Here is a 26,354-nt window from a genome sequence, read left to right as displayed (position 1 = left end):
CTTGCTTAGAAGTAGCCTTGAGTTCAATGCCCAATATTATAATTAATTGATTAGTCAATTTTGCTCTTCTTTCTCCCTCAGCTTTCATGTCTTCGACCATCCCTGCTGGGGGGTGGTCAGTGGGGTGGAGTTATAGACGTTATAAAAAATAAGCACTTAATAACCAGGTGGAATTAGATGTGGGCACCACTTTGTGGAATGACTTCCAGACAGGTGGAATCTCCAGCTCAGACTTTAGGTATAGCTGATGTTTGCTGGTATTACTATTGCAGCTATTTCCAGGATGGGCTTTGATTTGATTGGTTTAGAGAGTGAGAAGCAGAAGCAGAAGGGGTATTGGCCTGTGTTGGGAGGTTTGGGAGTGGGTGCAGAGGCAGAGTAGTCCTGATCCTGTACTGAGGGGATAAGAAGAAACAATCCTGATCCATGGTGTGGAAGGATTGGTACTTCTCTGCGTTGATGGATGGAGAGAAGACCCAGTTGTGCTTGGGGGTGGGAGGAAAGAGCAGTCCTGGTGTGTTTGGGAGTTGAGCTTATGGCGAGAACGCGGCAAAGCTTTTCCTTTAGTTTCACCTAGTATCTTCCAGAAAACACTCCCTATTACGGCTTTCGTTGTCCTTCCCCAAGGAACATCCCCCGAGAGAACGAGGCCACTAATGGTGTGTACTGGGTTTCCTCCCAGCTAGCTTGAAGGCTCAGGACTGGTCCACGCGGTCTTACGCGAGCATGCATTCCTTTCTCAGTTCTGCACACACAGCTCTATGCTGTAACGCGGCACACTGCCACTCGCCTTCCCTTGGGGCTCCAGGAACCCAGATGCGGTTAGCTGGCTAGGCCGGTCTCCACCCTGCAGGCAGCCGGCTCCACCCTGAGCTCCAGTGCCAAGCAGCCACCGGCTCCTCCCCGCCCTGAAGACTACAAGTCCCGCCATCCCCCGCGTGAGCTCACCCTCCTCTCTAGCGCCCCCCACCGGTGTCACTTGTGGGTGGGCCAAGCATGCCTCCTATTGGTCTCTGGGTCCTGTCAGTCACCTGGGAGTGTGGAGGGGCGGGGCGGAGGTGGAGATCCGGATCCGGAGCGGCTGAAAGGCGGAAGTGGAGGCCGGAGCCTGGGACACCGCCGGGGGGGCGAAGAGGAGCGGAGTCTTGTGCGAGCCCCGGCCCCAAGTAACGCCGCTGTCCCGGAGCCGCGGTGAGTGTGCCTGGCCCAGAAGCAGGGTCTCGTCTGCTTTAAAGCCTCTCCGGGACACCCCTTCCTCCTGCCCACCCCCAGGCTGGAGGGATACTGACCCCTCCCCCGACCCGTAGCCCCCTCTTTAGGGGCTCCCCAGGCGTCGGGCCAAAGGAAGACCCCTTCTTTCCTCCGCCTCCCAGTCCTTTGTGAGCCTTAGAGAAGCCTTGGTGGCTCTCCTCCGACCTGTCTAGTCTAGTGGTGGGAGAAGGGGACCCTAAGTTCCGCTCCCGTCCGCGCCCCTAACATTGGCGGATCTTGGCCAGGTGCGAAGGGGACCTGCCTCCCGTCTCCTCCGGAGGTGGCGGGGAAGAGCGTCTGTCGCCGCAGTCCACCGTGAGCCTGTGGTCCTCTCCAGCCCCGCGAGGATTTTTATCTCAGTTTCCTTTAGGCGGCGGGGGAGGGGTGGCTCTGGGGGAGACCGTTCTGCACACGCACAAAAGTATGCGCTCGCTCCGCTCCCCGCTCCCCCTCGTTCCTGCGGCCCCGGAGCCAAGCGGGACCCCCGCAGAGTTCACCTGCCCGGTCCCTTCTTAGGCATCAGCTGTCTCTCCTGTTTTGCTCCCCGTTTTCCCAGTCCGCGTCCTCTCTCCAGTCAGCTTGGGCTCTGAGTATGTGTATCTCTCTTCCTGCCGCTGAAGAATTTAGCTGAGGTTTGCTCAATCCTAGCTACAGATCACAGAGGATCTGCCCATTCATTATCTTCCCTCTGCCCTGCCCTCCCTCCTTCCCTCCCCCCCCATCCCCCTTGCTCCAGGCTCAGCCCTGTCCTTCCTAGAGCATGTGAGTAGTTTCCAAGCCTCTGAAGAGGGACTGCTGGGGCTGCTGTCTGCTGATCTGTGGGGAGGGTGGGGCGGGGGGGGGGTGGGGCGGAAATAAGACCAAACATAAGGAAACTGGAGTTGGGGGGGGGTTCATCTATTTCTTACCTCCAAAACATACACACTACACCTGAGCAACAGGTCCATTCCACACCAAGGTTTTTCTGCAGTCCCCCTTGGGCTTGTATTTATTACAGAGGAGTCAATCTGAGATCTCAGCGACCGCTCTGGAACTTGAATGTGCTAATTTTTGTAGGCAAGGAATTTCCATACTTGTTAGGAAGTGCTGTTTTCCACAGCTGAACTGGAGTATGATCCTCTATGTTGCTTAGGTCCTAACTGTGTGTGAAATGGCTGCTATCTCAGAACAAGCTGAAGGGTTCTTTTGTCTTGTGGCCAAAGTACAGGCCAGACACAACCTTTCTGAGGAATAGCTTGACTCTGAGGCCAGGACTGACCGTCGCTGTGCACAATGGAGGGAGGGAATGCTATGCAATTCTTGGAAATTTCTGTAGCTCTTAAGTGTTCTGGACCACCTTAAGGACCCTTGGGCGCTACTTGTAAAAGCTAAAGTCCTCCTACCCCATCCCATCCCCAGTTCTGGGATTTGAACTCAGGGCATACTTGGTTATTTTGGAGATGGAGTCTGGCAGACTATCCATCCCAGGTGGCCTTGAACCACCATGCTCCAGATCTCAGCCTCCTGAGTAGAGTAGCTTGAATAACTAACACCTAGCTTACCTTGAGACCTTTTTGAATACTTCTGAAAAAAAGAAAGATAGTATCTAATTCATTGTGTGTATATATATATATATGTATACACACACATATATATATATTCATTTTTGTGGTACTGGAGTTTGATAGGCAAATGCTCTACCTCTTGAGCTATACCATTACTCCTTGTTGCTTTGCTTTATTTTTCAGGCAGAACCTGTGCTCTCCCCTCCCCCCATGGTAGGCCTCTTATCTTTGATCCTCCTACCTCTGCTTTTTTTTTTTTTTTATCTAGCTGGGATTATAGGGCTATATCAACATACCTAGTTGTAATTCGTACAATATTTTGACTTAGACCTGTTATACATTTACTTAATTTTACTGGACAACAAGAAAATTCTTCTTAAGAGTTAACTGGCGACTCCCTTGACTAACCTACTTTCTCTAATCAGCATGTGCCTCTGAGGATCAGAGAGGCCTCACTACTCACCAGCCTTTGGTCTCTGCTAGACTTACCTCTTCAGGAATGGCCGAGGATTTGTGGAATTCTTCAGGAGTCCTGGGATGTGGCAGGCCACCTGAGGGACCTTTCTTTCCTTGGTCTAGATGTACTCTTCCGGCTCTGTGAAACAGGCTTTAGGAGGAGAAACTCCCGCTTTCTTTCAGAGAGTCAAGAAAGGCATCCAAGCTCCGGCATTGCAGCCATTTCTGACATTCAGAAATTATAGAGAGCTAAGAGACAGAAGTATGACACAGTTCTGCAAGAGGAGGGAGAGCTCAGGGGCGTGGAGGTCAGGCCCTCCTTATTGAGGCTGCCACTCTCCTTCCTTCTGTCTTTTCTTTTGGCCAGTCCTGGGGCTTAAATTAAGGAGCTGAGCACTTGAGCACTGTCCTTGGGCTTTCTCAAGGCTAGAGCTCTACCACTTGAGCCACAGCACCATTTCCTGCTTTTTCTATGTATGTGGTACTAAGGAATTGAACCCGGGTCTTTGTGCATGCTAGGCAAGCACTCTACCACTAGGCCAAACTCCTTTTCTGTCTTTTTCTGTAGGAAGACTATAACTTAGACCGATGTTTATAAGCCATAATAAAGTTACAAATCTCTTGTGCACACATTCCTCACAAGTGGGAAATAGTGGGATTTGTGCCCTCCTTTAGAGATGATGGCTTGCCTATAGGACTATTACAGTTACAGAGTGATCTGGCCATGGCTGAGGACTTGGGATCATATGTGACCTCATTTTTCCTGATAGCAGATCCTCCTCTCAGTCTAGTCTGCTGGTTAGATGCATGAATATGCAGGCTGAATAAGCAGGGGCACATGTGCTCACTAGCCTTCCTTACCATTGGCTTTCTTTCTTTGTTCCTGTTTTCTTCCCCAACCTCTCTCAAAACTAACTCCCTTCCTTGTTCCCTCCTTTCCCTGTTCACCTCTCTCTCCCCTATCCCTCCCTCTGCAGGATCTCATACTCTGGCTTGGCTTTCTTGCCCACAGTTGGTGCTTCATCACTTGGTCAAGCCTCTACTTTTCTTTTGTTGGTTAGCTGGAGAGAGAGTCTTGTTGACTTTCGTCTTGGGGTTTAAACTCTGGGCCTGGGCACTGTCTTGAGCTCTTCAGCTCAAGGCTAGTGCTCAACCACTTTGAGCCACAGTGCCACTTCTGATTTTCTGATGGCTAATTGGAGATAAGAGTCTCACTGACTTTCCTGCCGGCTGGCTTTAAGCTGTGATTCTTAGATCTCAGCCTCCTGAGTAGCTAGGATTACAGGCGTGAACCATCCGCACCTGGCCCTAAGCTCTTTCTTGAACCCTTTTGCTTTGCTTCTGGAGGCCAGGGCAGTCCCAAGCTAGTATTCTCCAAGGACCAAGAATTCGTTACTGTTAGTATCTGCATGCCATTAATTAATTAACTGGAAACCTGAAAATCTTGAGGACCAGGAAATGAAAGTGAAAGTGAGTGGACGGAAGGGTCCCACTGGGCAGAGTTGGAAGGGTCAGGAGCCAGCAGAACTGAATGGCCTGTGATTGGTCCTCTGATGCCCTTTGATACTGCCTACCGCTTCCAAGTGTGAAGAATGTGGCTCTCCAGCAGGACCCCCTCTCATTAAATTTACATGGCAAGAAGGCAAGATCACACATTTAAGTTTAGCCCTGTCAAGCAAGTGGTTCTTAGAATCCTCTTATAACCTTTATCCAGTAATCAGAGAGGCAGTACAAGTGGAAGAAGGCATTAGAATCTGGAGTCAGCTGGACATGAATTCCCATCTTCACTCCTCCACTTAGCACTTGTGTGACCCTGGATTTGTTACTTGAGCTCACTGGACCTGTTTGTTCCAGTAAAAGGGAGATATGAAATATCTTTCAGAATTAGAAACAGTGTTCAAGAACTAGTCCTGTGCCAGGTACAAATTAGATCCTCACAATATAGTAGCTGCCTCTGGTGAGTAGGTTAGGGTTAGAAAGCATATCATAATTAATCCCCAGAATTCTGACTCAGCATCAGTACCAAATGTCTTTATGACATCTGGTACTTTACTTGATGGTTCACATCTCTAGTTGCAGACACTGAACAGGAGTGAGGGGAATGGTGTTCCAGTTTTTCAGAAGGGACTACTAAGGCAATCACTTTACTTCACCTTCCCCCTGGGATTCTCAGATGCCACTGAGATTACATACTGTACTGTGAATTCTCACAGCCATAGATTAAGTGAAGTCTCTGTATCTTCTAGGCACTTCAGTCTTAATCACTGGTGAGCATTTCATATTAAAGCCATCTCATATCAATTGTAGATTGTAGTGCAACGTTTGCAGGAATTGAAGCAAAACAGGAAGTTTGAGGACAATATTTTGGTCATAGCAGACTGCTCTGGATTTGATTCTGAGATTTCTGGGATTTGTATTTCCTCTCCCCTGACTGGTCAGGGTATTTAAAAAATTTTTGGCAGTAAGTGGGGATTGAAGCCTGAGTCCAGGGCCTCTCGCCCACTAGGCAAATTCTACCATTGAGCTGCATTCCCTGTGATGAGTCGGGGTCCTTTTTTGGAGCAGTTTGAGAAGCATTGCTCCAGGTAGGATTCATAAATTAAGATGTCCCCAAGTCTACGTAGTAGTACTTTCAAAGACCTTGGCAGTTGAGCTGGAAGTGTGGGTCTGATGGTAAAGGACTTGCCTAGCAAGTATAAGTTCAAACTCCAGTGCCATAAAAAAGAAGAGGGGGCGTATTTTAGCCAGGCACCTGTAATCCTAGCTACTCAAGGGGCTAAGATCAGAGGATTATCATTTGAAGCCAGCTGGGACAGAAAAGTCCATGAGTCTCTTATCTCCAATGAACCACTCAACAAAGTGGAAGAAGTGCTGTGGCTCAAAGTGGCAGAGCACTAGCTGTGAGTACAGAGTCCCAGGACAGCGCCCAGGCGCTGAATTCAAGCCCCACAACTGAACACCCCCCCCCCAAAAAAAAAGATTTTGACATACTCCTCCCCCCCCCCACACACACACTTTGCCAGTGCTGGCTTGAACTCAGGAGAGCCTGGGCACTGTCCCTAAACTTTGTTGCTCAAGACTAATGCTCTAGGGGCCGGGAGTTTGGCCTAGTGGTTAAAGTGCTTGCCTAGCATGCATGAAGACCTGGGTTCTATTCCTCGGTACCACATATAGAAAAAAAGCCAGAAGTGGTGCTGAGGCTCAAGTGGTAGAGCTCTAGCCTTGAGAAAGTCCAAGGACAGTGCTCAGGCCCTGAGCTCAAGCCCAGGACTGGCAAAAAAAAAAAAAAAAGACTAATGCTCTACCACTTGAGCCAAAACTCTACTCTTGGTACCTAATTGGAGATAAGAGTCTCATGGACTTTCTTGCCTAGGTTGGTTTTGAACCATGGTTCTCAGATCTCAGCCTCCTGAGTAGCTAGGATTACTGGTATGAGCTATGGGCACCCAACAATAGAGTACTTTTAAAAGTGTCCTCCGCATTAATAGTGAGACATTAGTTTTTGAATAAATACCTCTTCTCTATACAGGCAGAGTAATACAAATTAAAGCTAGACTTAAGCTTTGTGTCCATGTGCCAGACACTCTGCTGAGACCTAAGCCTACTTGTTTCATCTTCATAACAACTGAGGATGGCAGGGCCTGCTCTTTAGCCTATGTTTCTGTGAGGAGCCATGCAGGAAGGGGCAGGGCAAGGGTTGGAAGTACAGGTTTGCTTGTGTCACTGGGTAGTGCCTTTCTCCTCACCCCATCTCTGGGCTGAATGATTGCAGATGCCTTTGCCCAGAAGGCTGTTGTTCACCTTACCTGCATCTTTCTATTTTCCTGTCAGTACTCAGCTTAAACATCACTTCCTCTTGGAAGCTTTCCCTTAGCCCAGAAAGGTAAGGGTTCTTTTATATGAGCTTTCTTCTTATGGCTGGCTTCCTGCTCCTTTCTTCTGTGGTGTAGGAACCCTTTAGGGTCACAGGTGATCTCCTTTCATGTCTCTGTGGCCAGCAGTAGGCACGGTCCTGAGCATGGTAGGTTGCCCGTTGCAGCTGTTAGTGGGAAGAGCTGACTTCCAAACATGTTCCGAACCCCCTACCTGCCCACTTCTTTCCACACCACTTTCCTGGGCTTGGACCAAACAGCTCCATCTGGTTCCAAGCTTGAGCCTCCCGAAAGTTGCTCACAGACAGGGAGCAGAGCAGGCAGGTAGAATGATTGTGAGAGCCCCAAATCCCCATTTCCTAGGGAAGGGCTTAGCAGGAGAGGTAGGCGTGATCTGGTTGGCTACAGCCTTGGTGACCAGCAAGTGTGTCTGGTTGCAGGACAGAACATGCTGTGCCTCTGCCGTCGTGTGTGGTGAGGCAGCGCTGACCCCAGGCCAGCACTTAGCAAGGATGAGTAGAAGTGAATTTCATTCCAGTCTGTGGATTGCTAATCTGCATGTCTGTGTGGGGCTCATTCTGGACAGCGGGGCTGGTCTTGAGCAAGTGGGGTAGGGCTAGAGGTGAAACCCAGGTAATAGAGTGCTTGCCTACCATGTGCGAGGCCCTGAGTTCCATCCCCAGCACTAACAAATGGGAAAAGAAAATAGAGGCAGCAGTGCATGGTGAGAGCAGCTCCGCTGTAAGCATTCCACAGCCTGGCTTCTCAACTCCCTGTTCCTGTCCTACAGAGTTGGGTGCACTGTTCACTTCAAGACTTGGGTCTGGAGTCCACCAGCCTGCCTTCCCACCTCTTTCTTATACATCCCCATGGCTAATTAACTTGTCTTTAGGAATGTGAGTTTATGATCTTGTCACAAGATTAGCCACTGCCTTTTTTTTTTTTTTGCCAATCCTGGGGCTTGAACTCGGGGCTTGAGCACTGTCCTTGGGCAGTCTCAAGGCTAGAGCTCTACTACTTGAGCCACAGCTCTACTTCTAGCTTTTTCTATGTATGTGGTACCAAGGAATCGAACCTGGGTCTTCGTGCATGCTAGGCAACCAGTCTACCACTAGGCCAAACTGCCAGCCTAGCCTCTGCCTTTTTTTTTTAAATGAACTTTTTCTTTCCAAATAGTTATGAAGGTAACACGAAGTTTTTTTTTTCCTCATAACTAGGTCCTGCCCTGAGTTTCCCATGAGAATAATACGTTACTTAAGTGTTGTATATTAATTTCCAGACTTCCTTCAGATTTTCTTAGATTTTACCTACTGTCCTTTTTCTGTTCTGAGAGTCCACGGGATATTTAATTGTCCCCTTTGCTCTCCTACATTCCTCAGGCTGATGACCTGGTCAGGTATTTTGCCAGACATCCCTCAGTTGGGATTTGGTGTTTGGTGTTTTTCTCATAATTGACTGAGATTTAGCGGTTTGGGGAGGACCAGTCAGATGTCAAGTGCCATTTTCTTCACTGGGGTTCTAGGGATTAAAGGCGAGCCTTGGTGCATGTTATGTTAGGTAGGTGTTCTATTACTTGAGCCATACCCCAGCTGTTCCGTTTTTCATTTTTGAGATAGTGTCTCCAATTCCAGATTATCCTGTCTGCAACTCCTGAATGACTAGGATTACAAGTGTACACTACTATACCCAACTTTTAGTGCCGTTTTCATCACATTACATCAAGGGCACATATAATCTGCCTGACATATCACAGTGTGTGCCATTACCACAGGTGATGGTCACATGTGTTTGCTGTAAGCTGCTCCCTCTTCCAATTCTACTGTTTGCAAGAATGGGGAGGTAAGCCCCCTAATGGACCATAGAGTGCTGACATGAATTATTAAATTCATCTACACAAGAGACTTGTCTGTTCGTCCTCATTTATTTATTTAGTTCTTTGTAAATCAGTATAACTCAGGGCATTTATTTCATACATTGGTTTTTAGTCTAGTAGGTCCTTTTCTTATATTGCTCTTAATGGTTCTAGCTCTGAAGTTGCTCTCAGCTCCCTCTAACCTACCTCCTCCCCTTACATCATTGTGAACTTTTCTGATTTTGTATTTTGAGCACTTCCTTACTTTTTGGCCCTATGAGATGCTTTTGTGTATTTCCTATCTTCTAATCACCATCTTTCCAAAGCCACTGCCTTCGATACACTGATGGAGTATTATGTCGATAAGTTCCAGGTTTTTTCTTTTGAACACTCCAGAGCTAGGGAAGGTAGAGAGGGCCTGGGAACCACCCTGTGAGAACCACGCCAGGCTATGGGAATCGTTCTCTGCTTCAGAAGGTGCTAAATTCTCCAGCCAGTTCTTCCTGGGCTCCGGGTGTAGGATTCCACATGCAATCCCACATGGTCTGTCAATGTGTCTTTGCTGCCATTCAGAAAAAGGTGTCCTCTTTGAGAAGGTTTGTGCAGCTTTTGTGGCTCTAGGCGGGCCAAGGGCAGACTGTCACTTTCCGCTCTATACTGCATCATTGAGTAGCTTAAATCCTCTCTCTCAAGACCTGTAACTTGAGCCCTGCTGGGACGCTAACTCTGGATCTTCACGGGAATTGGTTTACAAGTTTCTTGCCTTCTATCTGTAGCTCCATGAGTGTCCCCCTCAGATGGTTCTTCAGAAGCCTCCCCCCACCCCCTCCCCGCTGCCCTCCTAGTCAGCACTGCTGTGGTGATAAATGACACCAGTTTCCAAACCTGGTTTTCAAAAGGAACTCTGCTTTCTTGGTCAGCTGCCCTGTGCTGGTCCCCTCCCCCTCTCCACCCGAACTACTTCCCTTTCCTGAAAGGGGCTTGGAGCTGGAAGGCAGGGCTTGAGGCTTACGGTGCTTTGCATTGCTGGGCCTTTTTTTTTTTTTTTTTTTCTTTTGTATGGGATTATAGTTTGCCTTAGTTGGGGGTTTCAACAAAGAGCAGAGTTCTGGGAGGGTGGCAGTTCCCTCTGTTCTTGTGGCATTTAGGAGCGAGTCTGAGAAGTCAAGGTTGGGATGCTGACAGGACTCTGCTAGGAAACGAGCAGAAGGGGCAATGGCTTTCTGTCCTTCCGCTCAGACATCCTTCACACTTACCTTTCACCTGCAGTTTCCCTGGACCTCACTGTCCAGGGCCCGTCGTGGGGAAAGAATGCTGAGGAAGATGTCTTCAGCTTGTTTCCAGGAAGGAGCAGGGCCTTCCCTGGCCAGTGAGCAGTGCTAAGCATTTCTGTGGGGGCAGCACTTTGCCAAGAATTCTACATGCTGGGAGATGGGGTGCTAGTCCTCGCTTTTATGGTGAGGGATTGTGTTGAGGGGCACAACACAAGGCCAGCCTGGCTTGGGGTGGGGGCAAATCATCTGCAGATGGATACGTTTTTAAGCCTTCAGCTGCCTCTATCTGTTTGCCAAACCTACCCAGGCTTACCTAGATATGATGTCTGATTCATGGTATTTGTGTGTGTCTCACTTGATCAATGCACAATGAAAACACAGGAAACCCACAGTTCAGTCTTTGGGGATTTTATATTGTGGCCCTTTCCAGCCGCAACCTTGCCCTTGTGTTCTCTGGCCCTTTCACTTCCAGCCTGTAAGCCCCCCAGTTCCTCAGCCTTTTTGCCACCTATTGTAACTTAGTGACAATTTGGAGAAGCAGTAGCTTGATTAATTTATTGCAACTTGTTTAAACATGTTCATTGATTTCTTTACCTAGCACCATTCTTTGCTTTGTTCAGCAAAAATGAAGAAAGAAAAGTCTGTGGTGAAATAACTGTGCTTCAGCTTGTTGGCTGTCCCTTATAGCTCACACTGAGAACTTTGACCTTGTTCTTAGGCTGCCTTAGCTGGGCAGCCTCTGGTCATGTGTGTGGTGGAATTGAGTGTGCTGTGGCAGGATACCTGATTCTCTTTCCTGGCTCTCTTCTCACACCTACCCTGCTGCCTGGGAGCTAAGGGTGAAACAAAGAGGGCAGTGGCTAACACTGGCCTTTTCTGGTTGTTTGTGCAGACAGGAAGGGTTTGTGAGAGGTGTCACTTGTTGGAGTACGTGGCTGAAGAAACAGGTGCTGCTGGTGACTGACTTTCAGCAAGGGTTCTGGGAGTCCTACGCTTTGGGCAGCAGCTGTCCTGGCTGGCACTCCTGATCCCTGAAGAGCCCCTCCCAAGGCAGAGGAAGATGAGCCTTGAATTGATGACATTCTTGTTAGTAATGTCCTAAATAATTGTAACTGTATAAGAAAAACAGATACAGGGAGCTGGGTGTGGTGGCACATACTCTAATTGAGCACTTGGAAGCAGAGGCAAGGGAATTGTAAGTTGTAGGCCAGTCTGGGTTATTCTGTAAATTGTAAGCCAGCTTGGGCTACACAGTGAGACACTATTTCAGACAAAACAAAATGTAGATACAGAGTAGTTGTGAGGATCCTGAGTCACCAGGAATCATATCTGACCTCACTGGCATCCAGATGGCCCAAGCTTCACCCTGGGACCTCAACAGGTGTGGGTGGGGACCAGGGAAGCACCTTGCCTGGCCAACTCTTTTCTTTTTTCTTTTTTTTATTTTTTGCCAGTCCTGGGCTTGAACTCAAAGCCAGTACTCACTACCACTTGAGCCACAGTGCCACTTCCAGCTTTTTTTGGGGGGGGGAAGGGTATTCTATTAGAGATAAGAATTTCATGGACTTTGCTGCCCCAGCTGCTTTGGAATTTTGATCCTCAGATCTCAGCCTCCTGAGTAGCTAGGATTACAGGCCTGAGCCACTGGTGCCTGATTCCAGCTCTTTTCTTAACATTCCACCTAGCTTTGGTAAAGAGCTCGCTTGTAGAATGTGAGCCAGCACTCAGCTGCCTCTTCAGCTCCCATGCCCTATGCCTGGACATGTGTATAGTTTGGTTTGGCCCCAAAGTACCACATTGCAAGTGAGTTTTTGCTTGGGGTAGAAAATCTGCCATAGCCTGACCAACTGAGGTATGTGGGATTAGCTGTCGGGCCCTGTTCAGAATTGTCTCACCGATGTCAATGTGTCTCTCAGGATCACTGGACAGGATTAGCCTTGCCTGGTGCCACCGTGGACAGTCTCCTGTTGTTGGCCTGCCTCACTGCCCTACCACCCAAGCCCCTTGATCTTCTGTTGGCCCACAGGCCTACTGACCAAAAATCCTCCAACTGCTTGTGAGTTGCGGACTCACTGCCTGTGAGTTCCTGGACAATACAGGCTGACCACATTGACCAAGCCATGTCAGCAGACATATGGCATGTCCTGCACTGGAGGTTTCCATCCTCTCCTGAAAGTTAGTGCTGACTCTGCTTCCCTCTGGGTCTCTCCAGGGAACCCTCTGCCAGGAAGAGCTGAAAAAGCAGCTCCATGGTCAGGGAAGGGTTTCTTGGCCTTGGGAAGCTGGGGGTCTATCCCACGTGGCCGGATAGGCCTTCCATGGGAGGGAAAGGGCTAGGAGCCAGATGTGCTCTGTCTTGCTGGCCTCTGATGAAGCTCCAGATCGGTCTGGAAACTTGGTAGTGAGCTTCCAAATTTTAAGTGCTTTGGCACCCCTTCAACTTTGCCACTTGTCAAGCAGTGTAGGTTTGTGGCTTGCCTGTGGCACCTGGAGACTCCTTGGGGCCTCATTGTACCCAGTAGTTGCGGACTCAGCTCACCCCGAGTGTCCTTTTGGGGTGATCTCCTAGAAAGTCATCTGCAGTGGCTCAAAGGCAATACTTTCCTCCCCTGCTTCACTCCCCTCAATCTTCTGCTTACTTGTGCAAGAGCAGCTCAACTCTTTGCCTGGGCAGTTTGTCTCAGGTGTCCAGAGCCAAGCCTATTCTACTCATGCTCCAGATGAGACACAGGCCCTGTATGCTGCAAGCACATATCCTGCTGCACTCTTGTGATTTTATCACCCATCCTGAACCCCTTTCCCTTTTACCCTTAGTCTCAGCTGGTGGTAGAGTACGAGCACCTTACCACCATAACTTCTTTTTTTGTCATTGAAAAGATATAAATATTGCCTTACTTATTTCTGAAAGGTTTAAACAACTTCACAATTTTTGTGTTGGGGGAGGTGCTGTTACTGGAGGCTTGAACCTGGTCCTTTGGCTTTTTGTTGCTCAAAGCTGGCACTGGTAGGGCTGGGAATTTGGCCTAGTGGTAGAGTGCATGCCTAGCATGCACAAAGATCCAGGTTCAATTCCTCAGTACCTCATACATAGAAAAAAGCCAGAAATGGTGCTGAGGCTCAAGCGGTAGAGCTCTAACCTTGAGAAAAAAGAACCCAAGGACAGTGCTCAGGCCCTGAGTGCAAGCCCAGGACTGGCAAAAAAAAAAAAAAAAAAAAAAAAAGCTGGCACTGTAACAGTTGAGCCAAAGTTCCACTTCTAGCTTTTTGCTGGTTAATAGGAAATAAGTTTCATAGATTTCCCTGCCTGGGATAGCTTTGAACCATCATTCTCTCAGCTTCCTGAGCTAAGATTACAGGTATGAGCCACTGGCACCCAGCTAATTTCACAATTCCTTAGCCTCATTTAAGTCTAAAGAATGTGCTCAGCATATATTCAGTTATCACGTTTTTATGTAGAACTCAATTTTCTTGTTTAACATTTGGGTGTCTTGTTCTGTTCTGATCACTGTCTAATTTGGAAATCTTTTATTGACTTTAGTATTATTTTGAATCTTTTCATACTTAAAGAGGCAAAATATTTTATATACAAAAGAGGTAGATTGGTTTCATAGAGCCTAGGTGCTGTCCCTGTGCTTTTTCATTCAAGCCTAATTCTCTACCACTTTTATCTATAGCAACACTTCTGGTTTTCTAGTAGTTGGTTAATTGGAGATAAGAGTCTCAGAGCCTTTCCTGCCCTGGCTTCAAACTGCTATCCTCAGATCTTAGGCTCGCGAGTAGCTAGGATTACAGGCATGAGCCACTGTCAGAATTACCCATGTGGATAGCTCATGCCTATAATACTATCTAGTGAGGAGACAACTACCTAGAAGATAATGATTTGAAGTCTGCCCAGGGACAAGGTTATTAAAACCATCTCAATAAATAAGTATAGGGACATGTGCCTGAAAACCTAGCTACAGAAAAATAGATTAATCAGGGACTGGCTCCCAGCAAAAATTTCAGACTCTTATCTGGAAAAATTGAGTAAAACTAAAGCAAGAATGGCTGAGCCATGTCTAACCGAGCTCTGAAGCTTGAGTGCCCATTGTGTGATGCTGGACAAGTGGGCTTTATCTTCATTTCTTTTTCTGTAATTAGTGAGAATAGAATTATGTTTATAAGCTGGGTGCCAGTGGCTCATGCCTGTAATCCTAGCTACTCAGGAGGCTGAGAGCTGAGGATCATGGTTCATAGCCAGCCTGGGTACAAAAAGTCAGTTAATTGGAGACTTATCTACAATTAACTATCCCAAAACCTAAAGTGGCACTGTGGCTCAACGTTGTAGAGCACTAGCTTTGAGTAGAAGAGCTCAGGGACAGTGCCCAGGCCCAGAGTTCAAGCTCCATGATGAACAAATTAAAAAAAAAAAAAAAAGGTGCTTGTTTGTTTGTTTGTTTGTTTTCTCAGTCATGGGGCTTGAACTCAAAGTCTGGGTGCTGTCCCTGAGCTTTTCTGCTCAAGGCTAGCTCTCTACCACTTTGAGCCAAAGCTCCTCTTCTGCTTTTCTGATGGTTAATTGGAGATTAGAGTCTCACAGACTTTCTTGCCTAGATTGGCTTCGAATCGTGATTCTCATATCTCAACTTCATGAGTAGTTAGGATTACAGGTGTGAGCCACCAGCACCTGGCTATAAGGCCCTTTTTAAAAAGCTCTGACAAAGGACCGGGAGTTTGGCCTAAGTGGCAGAGTGCTTGCCTAACATGCACGAAGATGTGGGTTTGATTTCTCGGTACCTCATACACAGAGAAGAGCTGGAAATGGTGCTGTGGCTCAAGTGGTAGAGAGAAAAGTCCAAGAACAGTGCTCAGGCCCTGAGCTCAAGCCCAGGACTGGCAAAAAAACAAACAAAAAAAAAAACAAAACTTAAAGCTGGTAAAATGGCCTCTAGAGTAATAGTGTAGTAGTAGTAGTTGTTGTTGTTATTGTAGTTACTATAGCCTTACCTTTAGCCCAGTACTGTGCAGAACACTGTGTTGTTTCACTTAACGTTTATAACAACTGGTGCAATTGATATTAAATAATACCATTTTGCAAATAAGGAACAGAGGCTGATAATACTTGTGTGACCTGGCCAGCGTCTCCCCACTGACCAACAGTAGAACCAGGGCTTTCTGCAGACTCCAGCTCCTAACCCAGTTGTCATGCTGGGGACATTTGGGGTGGCTGGTATGGCCTCACATTCTTTTTTTTCCTCCAGCTTGGCAGCCAACTGAAAGCCAGGGCACACCTGTTGAGAGGCTGGCCTCTGCTCCCTTGTGCTGTGTGGTGGCTGGCTTTCCCCTGGGAGGACTGGCCATGGGTCATTCATCTCCCTACTCATCGGAGCTTCCAAAGCATTTGAAGAACCTCAGCTGATTCCAGGCCTGAAGCTCTTCACCTTAGTCTTGGAACCTGATTACCTCTCAGGCTGGGCCCCTTGTTTCTCTCTTTAAAGATCACAGAATTCAGTCACCTTCTCAAAACTCTTAAATATTTTGGAATGCTCTTAAATATTCTTACTGTTTATTCTTAAATAAATATTCAGATATGCTTTTTTTTCCAGAGTAACTATAGCTGAAGCGTTAGCCCAGAACACCTCCAGGGAAACCTAGAGTAGGCCTCTTGGTTCTTAGGCCACCCTAGCTAACCTTAAGTGAGGCTCCACCCATTCTCCAGCCAACAATCTGGCTTCTCTAATCAGCTCACTATCCAGACTGTGCACTCACAGCTAGAGGAAATCTCTAAAGCAAACAGGAAGTGCAAGAGACACCCATCAGATGGAATTACTGGCCCTTTCACCAGGGAGGGCCAACAGTATGAAGTGAATGATTGCATGAAGTAGAGAGGAGAAAGGTGAGCAGTCAATTGGGGGTGGAGGAGGGGTGACATTCCAGCAGCATTTGGTGACTTGGAGGTTTCATTTTTTAAAACAAGCCCCCCAGCCTCATCCCACGATCAGAGGGTACCTTCTGTCTTGTACTCTTGGCTCTTTCCTGTCTTAGCTGAAGCTCTCAGTTTAAATCAACTACTTAAAAACACTTAGGGGAACCTATTTTTTAAGAACATTGAGTTCTGGACTCCACCTCTGGAAATTCTAAGATTAGTTGATTGGGGTTGTTTTCTAATGGAGGTTAAAAGTCCAACAAGTGGCAAATTTATTATGCTGAAGGCCAGTTTACTAGCTTTGACTCGTTAACCAGGGAGCTTTAAAAAGGCCTTAAAGACCTAATCCTATACTGGTGATTCTGATGAAAACAGTTTAAGACACACTGCCTTGGAGTGGCCAGAGTTCAGAAAACTCCTGGAGTGGTCAGAGGAAGGGAACAGTGTCCTACTTTTTCTTTCTCTCTTGTCCACTCTTGGCTCTCAAAGTGCTTACACACAGAGCTGGAGTGTTAGGAGCTTAGATCCCCATACCCTTTTCCTTTTGTAGGCGTTGTGGGGAAAGGCACACTGAGTAGTGCCTGAGTCTTTGTACCTTCTCCTTTTCCTGTGGAAGACAGGGGTTCAGAACTGGTGCCTATTTTTTGTGGCCTCTGATTTGTCTTTTTCTCATCTCAAGCAACACTGAGTGGCAGCTAGAGGCCCGGGGAGGGGTCTTTGGCCTATTCTGTGTCTGTAGGCAGCTTTGGCTTCTTAAGAATTTGATTTTTGCCGGGTGCCAGTGGCTCACACCTGTAATAGTAGCTACTCAGGAGGCTGAGATCTGTGGATCGTGGTTCAAAACCAGCCGGGGCAGAAAAGTCCGTGAGATTCTTATCTTCAATTAACCACTAGGAAACCGGAAGTGGTGCTGTGGCTCAAGGGATAGTAGGGCTGTAGCCTTGAGCTGAATTGCTCAGGGACAGAGCAATTCAGGCCCATAGTTCAAGTCCCACAACGGGGAAAAAAAAAATTTATTTTTAACCTTAAGATAATTTTACTCTTTCTTTTTTTCTCCCTTTCTCCCCTTCTTTTCTGTGCCAGTACTAGGGCTTGAACTCAGGGTCTAGGCGCTGTCCCTGTGCTTCTTTTGCTAAAGGCTATGGTTCTACCACTTGAGCCACAGTGCCACTTCTGACTTTTTCTAAGTAGTTAATTGGAAGTAAGAGTCTTAAGGTTCTTTGCTGCCTGGGCTGGCTTCAAACAGCAGTTCTCAGATCTTAGTCTCCTGAGTAGTTAGGATTATAAGCATGAGCCATTAGCACCTGGATTACTGTGTCTTTAATTGTAATCACATCATTTGATCTGTAGCAGATAGTTTTTGCTATTGTTGAAGAGGAATGATTCCTCCTCTCAGGAGACAGAATAGCTTAGAACATGAATTCATTCATCATGACCACCTGCCAAAGGTGTAGCTTTGGTTTCCTAGTCCTGGAAGGGTCAGGTATAAGGCTTTCTGGTCTCTGGATCTCAGACTTCCTCATATTCTATGTGTCCTTCATGGTAAAAATTATCTTCTTCAGTGCTTTATAGTCTGGAAAGGTTGGGCACTTCTGCTCATGTGACGACTGAGCAGAGCCAGGAAAACCACAAGGCAACAGACCATAAAAAGTGCTGTGTCTGTCTGCTCAGGTGGAAGGCAGGACCAGTGACCAGGCAGAATGTGTCAGTAGCCAGTTTGGACCAGCCAGGTAGAGCAGTTCACTGGTGATGCCAGAGTCTGTTCGCCAGTAGTCTTTACAAAGGTAATTTAAGTAACCATGTCAATACTGTTAACTGCTGTTTATTCAACAGCATATATGCAAGACCCTTGGCAGACACAGTCATGACCGCTGGCACACCCCATCACCAAAAGCACTAGTGAGACTCAGCTCAGGTGGCTTCTACAAGGTGACTCAGAAACAGGAGACAGTCATACCCTTTGCTGCCCAAAGCTGGGTGTTCATCTGCTTCATGCCAGCTGCACTCGCTGTCCCTGGCCGTGCGTTAGTGGCACAGGCAGCTAGCCAACCTGCTGCAAATCTGTGGGGCTCTCAGACAGCTGATGTATAAGCAAGGTGAAAGAACCACTGGACTTGTCTCCTCATTCTGTCTGGACAGGTTTGGAAACCCACTGACTAGGTAGGAACAATACTCAGGCGGCTGTGTTTTTCAGAGCCTGCCCAGGCCAGTAGCCCTCTTCCCCAGCCCAGCTGTTTTGCTCTTTTGGAATCAGGGACTTGTCTGTCCCCCTCACCCTCACCAGTTTATACTTCTCTAGTGTCCCAGCCACACTCATTGTTCAGCTAAGATTATATGTCACATGTACTCGTAGTAATAACTAACTTGTAATTCCATTCTAGTTTTCCCTCTGTGGCCTTAGCCCTGTCTGGCCCTGAGTGGCTCCTCCTACTTTGGGGAGTATAGGGACTGCAAGATCACTGTGAATGTCACCAGAACCAGACCTTGCCATACCCACAAAGGTGCTGCAGCTACTCCAACCCAGACACAAAGGGTGTGCGATGCCTTCATTGTTCTTTCCCAGTTGGGGTGGGAGGGAGGGGAATCACTTGTGCTCAACGCTCTGGAGCCCAAGTTTGCATCCTAGCTGTATCACTTCACTTGTATGCTGTGTGGCCGTGAAATGGGCATTCAATACATGAGTATCAAGTTATTGTCGGCAAAAATGGGGAGGTTGTTTGAAAGCTAACAGGAGATACTGGTTATGCTATCACTCAGTAATTGTTAGCGGTTTTTAAAGATTGTTTCCTTCAAGAACCACTCTGAGTTCTAGAATGTACATAGGCATTTTGAGGAAGGTCTCTGATGAAGCCTGAAGCACTGACCTGCCTCTCTTCTTTGACTGAGGTAGAATGAGAAAGCATCTTAACTATGACATATTTAAATGGCATTTCCTGTTAGACACACACACACACACACACACACACATACTCACACATACGCACACACACGCACACAGACGCACACACACACACACGCACGCACACGCACCATTCTTCCTTCCTCCCGTGCTTTTGGGAAAGAGGTGGCCCTCATTTCAAAGCTCTTTTCCTTTGGTACTGTCCAGAAAGGAAACCCTTGTTCCTGGTGGTGAATCATTCTTCCCGAAGCTCACTTATTAAATGAGTTGCTGGGAGAACTTGGATGTGAAAAGGATTTGCGGCTGAATAGAGCAGGCCCTTTGCGGTCAGCGTCTTACACAGACACAGACACCCCCTGTCCATTCACTTCTCTGTTCCTTGGCTATAAAAGAAGGCGCTCCTCTAACTCAGTGGCAGAGAAGGGTTCTCCCTGGGGTCTCTTCTGAAGACACCTCCTGTATAAACTGGTATGCAAAAGGCAGTCTAATAAAAAGTTCTTCCCATCTTTTTTTTTTAACTACAATTTTATTGTTCCAATTAAGATGTTACACAAAGGGGTTACCATTTCTTAAGTCTGGTAATGAGTAGATTTCTTTTTTCACTTTCCCAGTTTCGCCATTCCATCCCTGCACACGAGTTACATAGGCTTTTTCCATATAATATCTACTGAGTACCATGATTGTCTTTTCCCATCTTAAGTCTAAGTAGTGAGTAGAATCTTCAGGTCTTTTTTAAAAAAATTTTATTGTCAGGTTAATATATAGAGGAGTTATAGTTACATTTGTCAGGTAGTGGGTATATTACTTCTTGCACATTGATACCCCTTCTTATGTTTTTGTCCCTGTTTCCCTCCCCCCACCCAACTTTTCAGGTCTTATGCATATGTGTACCAGTTCAGGGGCTTGAACACAGTGGGTGCTATTTCTGAGCATTTGTGCTTAAGGCTATAGCACTCTTACCACTTGAGCCACAGCTCCACTGCTGGCTTTTTTTTGGTAGTTGATTGGAGATAAGAGTCTCACAGGCTTTCCTGCTCAGTCTGGCTTTGAACTATGATCCTTAGATTTCAGCCTCCTGAGTAGCTAAGATTATAGGTGTGAGCCACTAGTGCCCGGTGTAGTCAAGTCTTAATACCTACTGGGACTACTCATTTGAAAAACATTTGTTGTTGTGTGTGTGTTCTGATGTCTTTTGGTAAAAGTTTTCTAGAGGCTTCTAGAGATAGGCTCCTTATTTTTTGCAGTTCTAGCTATTCCAAAGCTTACAAAAGGCTTGAGCGTCCGTGGCTCATATCTATAATACTAGTTACTCAGGAAGCTAAGATCTGAGGATCACAGTTCACAGCCAGCTTGGGGAAGAACATCTGTGAGACTCTTAACCTTTGTTAACCACAAAAAATAAAAATAAATTTTAAAAAATCAAATGTGGTGGGGCCGGGATCGTAGCCTAGTGGTAGAGTGCTTGCCTCACATGCATGAAGCCCTGGGTTCAATTCCTCAGTACCACATACACAGAAAAAGCCAGACGTGGCTCACATAGCAGAGTGCTGGCCTTGAGCAAAAAGTGTCCAAGGAGAGTGCCCAGGCCCTGAGTTCAAGCTCCAGGATGGGCAAAAAAAAAAAAAAAATCAAATGTTCAAATGTGAAACTGTGGCTCAGAGTGGCAGAGTGTTAATCTTGAACACAGAAAAGCTCAGGGATGGTACCCAGATACTGAGTTCAAGCCCTAGTATGGGGACCAGAAAACAAAACAAACAAAAACTCACAAACCTCTGAATCTATCACTGGCCGAGTGATGAGAAGCTGGGGTCGGAGCACAGCTGCTAGGGGTGCTGGTCTTAGTGCCCCATGTTTGCCTCCAATCCTCCCAATACTGTCCCCTCATTCTTTTTCTGTGTCACTCCCCTTCCCCCTCTCCCCTCACCTCTGCCAGTAGAGAAAGGAACCAAGGTCTTTATTTAAAAGGGAAAATTGGCAGCCAGTCTAACTGCCAGCAGAGCTCCGGCTTGAGTGTGTGTTTTGTTTTTTAATGTGTGTGAGACTTGTGGCTCATCCAGAATGAGAGGACTGGGCAAGGAGGCTGAGGAGGAGTGACGGGAGCACTACTGTGATTCCTCTACACAGTGGACCACAGCCAGCCTCAGATTGGGAAAGAGCAGAAGCATGGCCATTTACTCACTGCCTGCTCTGGCCAGGCCCTGGTCCTTGCGTACCCACAAGCCCCTTAGCCCCTTATCTGAGGAGCTGTCAGGACTCCCTGTGCTCTTATTCACCACCACCACTCCCCCGCACCCACCCCCCCGACACACACACACTCTCTCTCTCTCTCTCTCTCTCTCTCTCTCTCTCTCTCTGGCTCTGCCCAGAGCAAGCTGCAGTCTTAGCATAATACTGGCCTAAATCCTAATGTCTTCCTGGACCCTTTTTTGGGAGGAGCTTATGGACTTAGCTTAGCAGTCTATAATACATCCATTTGTCCATTTGTGTCCTGTTTGTCTGTAAGTGAATGCATATATTTGAGATTGGGAAGTCAGAGTGTTTGCTCAGAACCATGATTCTAAAGTGGCCACTTCCCTCTGGACTGCGTAGCTAGTTGTAGAGAGCAAGGAGGTATCTAGTCAAGCCTAGTGAGGGTTCCATCCTGGGGTGTCAGCCAGGTCATGGGGGCTGGGGAGGGGCAGGCAGAGCGATGACCTGTGGTTTAGGGAGGGCCTCCTGAGACAGTCCCAAAACGAACTTCCTTTTTCTGGCCTCTGTCTTGCAGTTGGAGGCCCCCTCCCCACGAAGTGCCTCTTTGTGGAGCACCCGCCCCCACACTCACTGGTTACCACGTCGTGCAGCGGGCCATGGCGGGTCGGGGAGGCACAGCACGACCCAACGGACCAGCGGCTGCGAACAAGATCTGTCAGTTTAAGCTGGTCCTGCTGGGGGAGTCTGCAGTAGGCAAGTCCAGCCTCGTCCTCCGCTTTGTCAAAGGCCAATTCCATGAATACCAGGAGAGCACAATTGGAGGTGAGTGGGTATATGGGGTCGGGAAGGCTGAAGAGATGTCCTGACCTTAAGGAGAGGAGAAGCTTCCTTGACACAGAGACTAAATCCATCTGGGGCATTGTCAGTGCCTCTTCCTCAAACCCAGCAGCTTGTCTCCATGTTTAGGAGTTAGCTGGGAAGTACAAACTGGTTTCCTGCCCTGGTTCAGCCTCTGTATTATTTGTGTAGCCTTGGCTGGACCTCTTCCATCGATCCAGCCTCAGACAGGGAGAGGCTGGCTCACTGAGGTCCTTTTAACTCTGGGGGGGCAATACATGTGCCCTGACTTCTGTTGCCTTCCAAAGTGGGAGTGGCCTGGTGACTCCTAGCTGGCCAATGAGTTGGCATTTCTGACTCTGACTGTTACCCATTCCTGGAGCTCAGAGCATGCTGTGATTCCCCAGTGATCGGCATTTAGGGTATGAAAAAGGGTCTAGACTCAGCTTTTTGCCTCAATGGCCAATGGAAACCTCAAGTGGCCAGGGCTAACCTTGGACTTGAGTCATCCCTTCTTTACTCTCTTGGTTGGTAGGAGGTTCCAGGCAGCTGGAAGCAAAAAAGGGCTGCCTCAGCAGTCTTCCTGCTGCCTCCTCAGCACTTGGGTCAGAAGCTGGATAGGGAAGTAGGATGGTGCCCCAGTTGCTCAGTAGGCAGGAAGAGCTGGCAAGGAAGGCAGCTTTCTACAGAGCTGTCTGATCCTCTGTGCTGGGTGCAGGCTTGGGGCATGCCTCTCTCCTGTCTCTGCTCTGGGACTCCTTCTTGGAGCATATATGCATCTGTGCCTGTGTCCCTTGCCTTACATAGGGTCTCTGGGAACCAGCTCCAGGGTGGGGTGGCGGCGTAGAACTGTGTGCTGGTCAGCAGGGGATGGCAGCTCTAGTGTCTGTAGGTGGCAGGGGTGAGGGGTAAGCTGGTAGTGGAACAAAATGGCCTTGAGTTCCCTGGCACAGCTAAGCCAGTGAGTATGCCCATGAAAGCCAGCCACACCTCTCGACTGGAGTAGATCTCTAGCTAGATTCTCTATGCTGAAGGGTGGAAGGAGGGTGGTGAGGACTGGAGGCCTTGCCCTCTGTCCTTGGTATCAGGATGGCCTCCCCTGGCTATCCCCATCACCCCCAAACCCACACCCAGCCCTATGGGCCCTGAGCAGGCCTGCTGTGGCTCCTGGGTCATGGACTTTTGTGTGCCCATCTCATTGACAGACTTATAAATGCCAAAATATGTAGGAGTGGCCTCTAGCTTACCTGGTAACACCACTTTCTCTCTTCCAGCGGCCTTCCTCACACAGACTGTCTGCTTAGATGATACAACAGTCAAGTTCGAGATCTGGGACACAGCTGGACAGGAGCGGTACCACAGTCTGGCCCCTATGTACTATCGGGGGGCCCAGGCCGCCATTGTGGTCTATGACATCACCAACACAGTAAAGACCTTCCCTTCCTTCCTCTGCCCTTCATCTTTGGGAAGCCCCAGCAATTGAGTTCCAAAATCTCCCACTTCAGGGGTTTCTTGGGTGGAGTATGGGCAGTTCTCCTCTGTTGACCACAATCTTTAGGGTGACATCTCAGATACCTGAGCAGAGACAGAGTGAGCATCACTGTCATTGTCCTGTGTCTTCTTGACATTCTGACCCTCTCTCCTCAGGATACTTTTGCACGGGCCAAGAACTGGGTGAAGGAGTTACAGAGGCAGGCCAGCCCCAACATCGTCATTGCCCTTGCAGGGAACAAGGCAGACTTGGCCAACAAGAGAGCCGTGGAATTCCAGGTGGGGGAGACGACAGTACTTGGCAGTGAGCAAGCCAGCTGCACAAGGCCTCCGCAGGATGCTTCGGGACTGTGGCAGGGGCCAGGTGCAGGGCAGGGCAATACGCACCTTTTGTCTGCTGACCACTTGTGACTCATGCATGGCTCCAAGAGGAGTGTGGGGAGGACGGGGCAGTGTGTGTGTGATAGGTGAAGTCTGTGCTTTCGTCTTGCAAACCATGTACTGAAAAAGTATGGCTTTTTCTTTTTTCATATAACTCATGTACATAGTAGAGATGTACCCTATGCAAGAAAACATGTAAAGTAAAATTTAAATCTCTTCTTAACTCTCCTTTCTCCGCTGCTTGTCTTTCTAGAAGTGCACGTGTACTTGTCAATCCCTCTCTTCTTGTAGATACTTCTTGTAGATTCTTCTTGTAGAATATATACTGAGTACTATTTTTAGCCAATTCCTAACTGGTGGCTTCTAAATTGTAAGAGCTGAAGAATAGAAATGTCCATATATGCCTGGCACTGGTGGCTTACACCTGTAATTCTAGCTACTCAGGAAGCTGAGGTCTAAGGATCATGGTTGAAAGCCAGCCTGGGCCCTGAAGTCCATGGGACTTTTATCTCCAATTAGCCACCGGAAAACTGGAAGTGGTGCTGTGTCTCAAGTGGTAGAGCTGTAGGTAACCATGAGCTGAAGGGCTAGGGGATAGTACCCAGGCCAAACAAAACAAAACAAAACTATGTATGTTTTTGCTTTTGTCCGAATGTGCAAGTTTATTTGCAAAATAACTTCCTGTTTTTGTTTGTTTTTGTTTTTGTCAGTTGTGGGGCTTGAACTTTGGGCCTGGGCACTGTCCCTGAGCTCCTCAGCTGGAAGCTACCACCCAACCCCTTGAGTGACAGAGCCACTTCTGGTTTTCTAGAGGTCAATTGGAGATAAAAATCACAGGTCCTTTTACGCCAGGACTGGCTTTGAATCTTGATCCTCAGATCTCAGCCTCTAGAGTAGCTAGAATTACAGGTGTGAGCCACTGCACCTGGCTACAAAATAACTTTCTAATATTTCCCAGTTTAGTTTTTTCGAACAACAAGAAGGCATGGTAGACCTAGGAAAGTCTGAATAAAAACAAGGGCTGCGAGCCCTTTTGGCCTAGTAGTAGAGTACTTGCCTAGCATGCATGAAGCCCTGGGTTCAATTCCTCGATACCACATACACAGAAAAAGCCAGAAGTGGCACTGTAGCTCAAGTGGCAGAGTGCTAGCCTTGAGCAAAAAGTCTCCAAAGACAGTGCCCAGGCCCTGAGTTCAAGCCCCAGGACTGGCACAAAAGAAAAAGAAAGTTCTATCTGGGGAAATGGGAGCTAATGTGGAGATGTTTTGAGAGAACTCAGAACAAGGAAAACTTAAGGCTAAATACTCTTCTTTGTTCAGCAAATCTCTATTGTATATAAAGGATGAGCTTTTATCCTGGGCCCTCGTCCTTGCCAGCTGTTAACATTTTCTTCCTTTCTGGCCTCCATTGAATCAGGAAGCACAAGCCTACGCAGATGACAACAGTTTGCTGTTCATGGAGACTTCCGCAAAGACTGCAATGAATGTGAATGAAATTTTCATGGCAATAGGTAACTTTCTCCTTGTCGCCACCCCATCACCTCCCAGGGCATAGTTCTTGTGTGATGTTCTCTAGGTGTTTGTGGCGGGGGTGTCTCTTCACCAACCTGTCACCAATTTTAAATCACCCCAGAAGTTTCTAAAGTCTGAGTTTCAACCTTTTACTTCCTGACCTTCAGCTTGCGCCCATTTTAGAATCTACCTTTGCTGTCCCCTACCCTCTCTTAGGACTTTTGGGTCATTTAGCTCTGGCGTTATCCTACTACTTATTAGCTCTGCGGTCTTGGTCAAGTTTTTTTTGTTTTGTTTTCTTTTTGCGTTTTTGAGATAAGACCTGGATATATTAGCCAGGAAGGCCTCACCACCTTGACCCTCGAGAAAGTTAACTCCTCTTTGCCTCCTTTTTCCAAGAAACTAACAATGTACTTGATGCATGGAGAGCCCTCCATGTGCCGATGTCACTAACAGGGTGGGGGAGGCACAGGTGCAGTTAGGAGAGAGTACTGAGGGCCCCACTGAAGCATTTACCCCATGTCTTCCCAACAGCTAAGAAGCTTCCGAAGAATGAGCCTCAGAATGCAGCTGGCGCTCCAGGCCGAAACCGAGGAGTGGACCTCCAGGAGAACAACCCAGCCAGCAGGAGCCAGTGCTGCAGCAACTGAGCCCCCCTTGCCTATCACTGCCCCCACTCCTCCGCCTGAACAACCCGACTGGAATCCATTCTAACCAATCGCACTTAACGACTCGGGCCACAGCTGGGGGCAGGGGAGGGGTCCATGATTTCTCCGCGTAACTTTGATCCTAGACCGGAGGGAGTTATTCCACCTGCACCTTTCTGTACAAATACTAATTCAATTTTAAGTCTTAAGTCACTTTTTTAATATATATGATCTTCTGCTCTTC

At 47.8% G+C, this 26,354-nt stretch overlaps 1 protein-coding gene across 1 annotated transcript; it reads left to right on the top strand.

Moving 5' to 3' along the window:
* The first annotated feature begins 1,072 nt into the window (after positions 1-1,072).
* Positions 1,073-26,354, top strand: Rab5c (RAB5C, member RAS oncogene family). Its single transcript, XM_090350884.1, has 6 exons — positions 1,073-1,191; positions 21,818-22,065; positions 23,355-23,506; positions 23,728-23,850; positions 25,369-25,462; positions 25,998-26,354. Exons 2-6 carry the CDS (start codon positions 21,900-21,902, stop codon positions 26,111-26,113), a joined length of 651 nt encoding a protein of 216 aa, XP_090207010.1. The 5' UTR covers positions 1,073-1,191; positions 21,818-21,899; the 3' UTR covers positions 26,114-26,354.

Source organism: Megascapheus bottae, chromosome 17 (genome assembly GCF_031878675.1).
Source record: "Megascapheus bottae isolate mThoBot1 chromosome 17, mThoBot2.hap1, whole genome shotgun sequence".
In the NCBI taxonomy this organism is placed as follows: Eukaryota; Metazoa; Chordata; class Mammalia; order Rodentia; family Geomyidae; genus Megascapheus; species Megascapheus bottae.
This window is presented reverse-complemented; position numbering and strand designations above follow the sequence as displayed.